Source organism: Candida tropicalis (genome assembly GCF_000006335.3).
Source record: "Candida tropicalis MYA-3404 genomic scaffold supercont3.5, whole genome shotgun sequence".
In the NCBI taxonomy this organism is placed as follows: Eukaryota; Fungi; Ascomycota; class Pichiomycetes; order Serinales; family Debaryomycetaceae; genus Candida; species Candida tropicalis.
In genome coordinates, this window is record NW_003020057.1 from 592,261 (window position 1) to 599,831 (window position 7,571).

Below are 7,571 nucleotides of genomic sequence, written 5' to 3' on the forward strand. Positions count from 1 at the left end.
TGTTTATTTTGCTAGACCTGATAGTGTTTTGGATGGTGTTTCAGTTTATAGATCAAGAATTCAAATGAGAGAAAAAATTAGCTGCTAAAATTGAAAAAATTATGGCTAGCGATGATATTGATGTTGTCATTCCAGTTCCTGATACTGCTCGTACCAGTGCTTTCCAATGTGCTGTCAGTTTGAATAAACCATTCCGTGAAAGGTTTTGTCAAGAATAGATATATCGGTAGAACTTTTATTATGCCAAATCAACAAGAAAGAAGATCATCAGTTAGAAGAAAATTGAATGCTATGGATTCTGAGTTCCAAGGTAAGAATGTTTTATTAGTTGATGATTCTATTGTTAGAGGTACTACTTCTAAAGAAATTGTTGCCATGGCTAAAGAAGCTGGAGCCAAAAAAGTTTATTTTGCATCATGTGCACCACCAATTAGATTTAATCATATTTATGGTATTGATTTAGCTGATACTAAAGCATTAGTTGGTTTCAATCGTACTGAAGAAGAAATTGCTCAAGTTATTGGTGCTGATAAAGTTATATATCAAGATTTGAGTGATTTGGAAGAATGTTGTAAATCTGATTTGATTAAAAACTTTGAAGTTGGTGTTTTCACTGGTAAATATACCACCGGTGTTGAAGACAATTATTTACAAGAATTGGAAAAGATTAGAGCTCAAAATCAAAGATTACAACAAAATAAATTAAGAGGATTATCTGTTGATGCATGTATTGATTCAAGTGATGTAATTGATGTTAAAGCTGAAGTTGATATTAGTATTTATAATAGAGGTGATTATGCTGAATAGATTCAAGTAAAGAAAAAAAGAAAACTAAGTAAGTAAATAGAAACTTTTTGTTCTTTTATGTATAGACGATATTTTTTTTTTTTGTAAAGTAATAATAATACGATTAAAGGATTGTAGATTATTTGAAAAGGAAGATTTCCGTAAGAGTCATATCATATAAGTTGTAATTAATCCCAGCATTAAATTAAGATCTACAAAGTATCATTATAAACCGATTTACTACACGTTTTCACTATAATTGAACAATAACCATGGGGAAAGATTACGCGTTATGGGAAACGAAGTACACAATCTTGCTATGGTTATAATTAAACAATAGATTCTGTATCAGTTGACTCTGATATTCATCCGTATACACAAAAGTACCAAAGAAACAATAAACAAGGCACGAATGAGAAAGAGAAAGATAAAAGGAAGTAAATAAGATGATATTGTGTAATGTTAATATCGGTTAACAAAACCAAACAAAAAGCAAAAAGCAAAAAAAGACACGTATTAAACAAAGTAGATTTACATAAAACAAGGCTTTACAGTTTAAATCAGTAAGGAGGAAAAATTTACAAAATACAAATCTTCCAAATAGGTTGGTTTTATTACTTCAACCATCTAGTGATGTTACTGGGTTTTTAATTTAGTTTCTGTCTTATGTAGTGTGCATTTATATTTCTATTTTCTGGCTATTAATAATTTATAGGCGATTAAAGACAACTAAAAATATGAAATTGCATCTCATCACAATTTCAAAAATACTAATCTGAAATTTCCGTTTTCCCAAATGTATATGAACTTAACTTTCTGTAAAAGAACAAGTTGAAAATTCTTGCTATGCATTATCGATTAAATGAAGTACTCATTGATTTTATACCCAAATTTGTTAAAAATATCTTTATATCCTTCATTAATATGTATTAGTTTATTGAACTCCTATTTTTTTTTTTATTGCACACTAAATTGAGACGTGTTCTTGTGGCGCGTCGTGTATTTCTGTCCAAGGAACAGAATTGGCTCCGTGTACACTACCACCTAACAAAGACACGGTTGGAATAATAAGACACTTTTTTTTTGTTGACGCACACGCACTTCTTTAAAAAGAATTGTTTCTTTTTCTTTGGGTTTGTGCGTGTAAAAATAAATTTCAAACACATAATCAACAACAACAACCACCACCACCACCAAAACACCACTTGCTTTTAATTCGAAAAAAAAAATTTTCTACTCTACAGAATTTTTTTTTTTTTTTTTAAATATATATTTATTCCTACTTTCTTTCTTTCTTTCTTTCCTGGTTTTTTTTTTTTTTTGTCATTGATTTGATTATTTTATCAAGGGTTATATTACTTTTATCATCAATTCAATTCCATTTCATTTTGATAGTTCTCGATTTTAAGTCTCTTATTTCGTATACCATCAACTCATCTTCTTCATTTTTAATAATTAACCCAATCCATTGATAACATTGTATGGGAATTATTCTGTTTTATTTAATTGGACAACTATTATATTTAATTAAAAGAAAATACAACACTTATAAACACAACAATAACACAATGGAAACTAAATCTTCAAGCTCATTAGCTAGTTCAATTTCAAATTCTGGTCCTATTTCCATTTTTGCATACTGTCTTTCATCTATTTTGATGACAGTTACCAATAAATATGTTTTATCTGGTTTCAGTTTCAACTTGAACTTCTTTTTATTGGCTGTTCAATCTATTGTCTGTATTGTCACTATTGGTTCTTTGAAATCTTTTGGTGTCATCACTTATAGACAATTTAACAAAGATGAAGCTAAAAAATGGTCTCCAATTGCCTTTTTATTGGTTGCTATGATTTACACTTCTTCTAAAGCTTTACAATATTTAAGTATTCCAGTTTACACCATCTTTAAGAATTTAACCATTATTTTGATTGCTTATGGTGAAGTTATTTGGTTTGGTGGTCAAGTCACTGCTATGGCTTTAAGTTCTTTCTTGTTGATGGTTTTCTCTTCTGTTATTGCTTACTACGGGGACAATGCTGCTGCTAAATCAAGTGATGACACTTTGGCCATGTACTTGGGTTACTTTTGGATGTTTACCAATTGTTTTGCTTCTGCTTCTTTTGTTTTAATCATGAGAAAGAGAATCAAGTTGACTAACTTCAAAGATTTCGACACCATGTACTACAACAACTTGTTATCCATTCCAATTTTGTTAGTTTGTTCATTTGTTTTCGAAGATTGGTCTGCTGCCAATGTTGCTTTGAATTTCCCAGCTGATAACAGAGTTACTACCATTACTGCCATGATTTTAAGTGGTGCTTCATCTGTTGGTATTTCTTATTGTTCTGCTTGGTGTGTTAGAGTCACTTCCTCAACTACTTATTCCATGGTTGGTGCTTTGAACAAATTGCCAATTGCTTTATCTGGTTTGATTTTCTTTAATGCTGCCGTCAACTTTTGGTCTGTTTCTTCTATTTTTGTTGGTTTTGTTGCTGGTTTAGTTTATGCTGTTGCCAAACAAAAGCAACAAAAACAATCCGCTCCTCAATTACCATCCACCAAATAAATAGACAATTGAAATGGGATTCCTCCCCATCATCATTATTATTATCAATTCAATTAACAATTTACCATTAGGAGGTTAAATTTATATTACCATTTCATTAACAAATGTAAAACTAATTAAATAAAGAAAACCTTTTTTATATTCTTAAAAGATTTTATATTTCTTTGTTTTATCATTATTATCATTATTATTCTAGTTTAATAGAGATTTTTTATATATATATTATTATTAGTTCATGGGGTGTTAACGTAGTTGTAAAGTCTTTCATTGATAAGATGTCATTATCTCAAGATATGTTTCAAATTTTATACACTAAAATATGAATAATTAGAGAATATTTGTAAGAAATTCCAGAGTAAAATTTGAAATATTGAACGTGGTATACTCTGTTATGTTGGAATGATAATCATGTGTCCTTGATTATCTTAGACATGAAGTATGATTTGATATCAATGAATTACTTAATCAAAAGTCAATAAATCAATTTTGACAAATTTGTGTAAAAGTACACGACTATAATTTAAGAAGATGATGATTAAGATGAGCAACGAGAAAGAAAAAAAAAATCCAACAATGTTGTTCACTCTTTCTTTTAACAGACATGTATAGTTCTTCGGTAATTCAGCGTTGATGTAAGCAGCCGTTATATCGATTTGAAGTATTACTTATTAAGTTCACAAATTCTACTAACTATTTAAATTATATATTTCTAGCATGATGTTTCAGTATATAACTAACTATTAATATATTATATTCTTTTTGTTGTTTTATCTAGTTTATTTATTTAATTAAAAAAATAATTGATTTGTAGAATACATCATATCTTCTATTATTACATTGTAGAATGAATCTCATATACTAAATGACAAATTGATTTAATAAAACGAGATGTATGGTTGGTTAATATAGAATTGTAAGAAGACCTCGTGTTTCAATTGATGAATTATTAATCTGTCCTTCCTCTCCTAACAATTTTTTTTTAAAAAAAATTATTGGCGCGTTTCGCACGACTAGGAAAAGAATGTCATGAAATCCAGGGTATAAAAGGAACTCAAATATCCTCTCTTCCAGTAAGATGAATTTTTGTTTTCTATATTTTGAAAATAGGCGTGAAAGTTTTTTTCTTTTGAGTCACTTATTTCTATAATTTCTTTGGTATTTGGATTTTTGTATACGTATTGTTTAGGCATTCCAGAGATTATGTGAATATTGGTTTCATCACTATAGATAATTAAAAAACCATTTACTAACTCATACCTACGTTATTATATCTAGCAAACTTACCATTTTTTGTTTTGTTTTTGTATACTACTACTAATAATATATATATTGGATAATTTTATTTATACTTGATTTGAATTAACTGTAGACTAGAGTAGACTAGAGTAGCAATTCGTTTATTCATTTTAACGTGAACATTTAATCATGATAACACGTCTTCTTTTGTAGTTATTTCAACTGATCCCCCATTGGCTTGTTCCAATAAGAAAAAAATTCAATAGATAAGTCATACTAAAGATATGGTAGTACAAGTGAAGTTTAGAATATTATATTCAGATATATTTGAGTTCTGATACCTAAAATAGAGATTATTCATCAAATGTTGATTTCTACAATTAATATCAATAATATAAAAACAAGTTAATAATGTGATTGTATATTAATAAATTATTGCTAGATTATCTCAATGAATCGTTAGTAAAAAATACTTGGAAGCACCTTATTTGATTCGAGATACAACAAAATAAAACCATTTGGTTCTAATGAAAGTATGCTATCAATTTGTTACAACGTCAAGATGTGAATCCAATGATCACTGGTCAAGATTAAAACCTAATAACATTGCTGGTAAATACTTGAAGTAACATCAAGAGAAATTATATATTTTTTTTTGTTATATCGACAAAATGAGTGGCAATGAAATTCAAATGACTATATGCAGGAACGTTTGTCATAGAAAACAGAATGTTCCTATATATGACTCTTATATACAGTATTGACGTTTAATAGTAATTATCATATTATACAATTAACTAGATTTAGACTCATATTAAGTGAAGGTTCGTTATAGTAATAAGCTTAAAGTAATATTCATTCCTGTTGTTGGTATCATTATGCTTTATTTATAACCCTTTTGCCGCGTCCACTGATTATTATCCAACTTGCGTTATATTAAGAACTGCGTTAGTTGGGTTTCCTTGGATCAGTTAACAGCTTAGGGTTTTACTGTGTGACAAATGTACACGACTAGTATTTATATTTAAGGATAGCCAACATCACCAGAAAAAGAACTACCGTTAAAGTTCACTTTTTTCTTTTAGAAAGTAGAATCCGCTTACGTGGTACTTGGAAATATGCATTTGGGATGTCTATAATTGTGCTATACGCCGCCCTCAAGGCGTCTACTAACCATTCAATTTATTATTTCTAGCATGTTGATTATGTTTATAATTGATTATTTAATATACTGGTATTCTTTTTTAGTTTCTTTATTTGAAATACATCATTGTAGATTAGATATAATTACTTCGATGTGATTATCGTTTCTCTGGTAGAATTTGATCCGTAGGAGATATTTTCTTGAATTCTAAAGAGAAGTATGAACATTATATTGTTCTAAGTGTAATTACAGTAATGTTTATGGATTATATTGCTTAATCTATATCTCTTGCTAGGGCATTCAACTCCACGCAGTCATGACATCTAGATTTCTTAGATATATATAGTAGCCTGGTGAATGAACTTCGGTATGCAAAATTATCCTAGTTACTAGATATAACTATCATTGGTGATCAATGATCTTGGTCTCGGAATTTTTTCACCTGAATTCTGGTAATTATTACAACAATGTAATCATAGTACTATTATATAAAAATTACAACGTCCCGTTGTTGTATAGTCAGAGTCGATACGTTGATGAAATACTGATTTGTGAATTGTAGAATAACACCAGATTAATTCCTTGATTATTCGTTAATTAAAAATCTACAGAATCCAGAGAAAAACAGTCTACTTTCCTCCTGCTTCTATATTCTTTCTTTTGGAAAACATTCTGATTACTCGTCGACACATCTCTACAACTTGCAAGTACTCCCCGCATCCACTCTTACACTCAGTTTGATAGTTTAGTTATGTATTATTCACATGTATTCCACATATCCTCGAAGATTCATCGAACTTCGGTCTCTATCACAGGAAAATGAGGTCCGAGGCATATTTCCGTTAACCGGAGTACAGTTAACAACACTGAATACAGCCATCAGCTGTGCTCAACCATATTAGTCCCCGAGAAATTATCCGTAATTAAACCGGACATACTCTTCCGATGCCTGGTCATATCATACAAAAGTGTAAGCATTTCATCACTATATAAAGGAAGTCAATTGTCCACAATTTTGAAAATAAGTAAAAACTAATTAAAAGCTCCACTGTACATGTAAAAGTAATAAATACAATATTACTACGTGACTAAAGTTCCCCTTTATATATTATGTTGCTAACGTATTCTTATAAATGAATTCTAGCAATTTTTATAAATACTAATTTTAATATATATATCTATTAATAGTTTATACTTGTGAATTCCATTGTAAATTAGTTTCGTCTTGATAAACGCATCCTCCTGTTTAGCACCTGTAATTTTAAGCAGAGGTTGGTACAATATTACCTATGAATAATAGTGCTAGTATTGCAAGTATTAACAATATTACAATACCTAGTTTATTAACTCAAATACTGGGTTCAGATTCAGATACCTTGTAATAACTTGAGTTGAAGCGGGAGTGAAAAGGATATCATCTATTATTATTAATAGTATTATATCATATATTCAAAAATTATGCTAACCACAATCGGGATATCTGTATATTATGAGGTTTATTATTCTTTTCGTAATTTATGATTCCTTGATAATTGCAAATTCAAATCATTCTATTATATTATAAACTGTAAATAACATACACAGCTAGTAATATGATACTAAACATAGTTATGCCAGTTTTCTAGTACTTTACATTATCACAGGAGCCAATGATAATACATTACTAATTAACGATAACATGACGAGTGATATTCTTGTAACCCTGGATTAACATCTAAATAATTATTAGCAAGATCTGAATCCTCTTTCAAGACGTGATGTAATAATAACCATTCTTTACTACCATTTTCAAGTAATAATTTAAAGTATACACCTCTTGCTGTCTTTCTGTGTCTTAA

The 7,571-nt window shown here is 29.2% G+C and overlaps 2 protein-coding genes across 2 annotated transcripts; both read left to right on the forward strand. All coding sequences in view use genetic code 12, as the record gives it.

Annotated features, from left to right (window-relative positions):
• Window positions 1–240: 240 nt before the first annotated feature.
• ADE4 (amidophosphoribosyltransferase) lies at window positions 241–807 on the forward strand (the record flags this gene model as incomplete). Its single annotated transcript, XM_002549628.1, has 1 exon — window positions 241–807. The coding sequence occupies one exon, from the start codon at window positions 241–243 to the stop codon at window positions 805–807; it is 567 nt and encodes a 188-aa protein (XP_002549674.1).
• A 1,460-nt stretch (window positions 808–2,267) lies between these two features.
• VRG4 (GDP-mannose transporter) lies at window positions 2,268–3,353 on the forward strand (the record flags this gene model as incomplete). The annotated part of the gene is made up of 1 exon (XM_002549629.1): window positions 2,268–3,353. One exon carries the CDS (start codon window positions 2,268–2,270, stop codon window positions 3,351–3,353), a length of 1,086 nt encoding a protein of 361 aa, XP_002549675.1.
• Window positions 3,354–7,571: the final 4,218 nt, after the last annotated feature.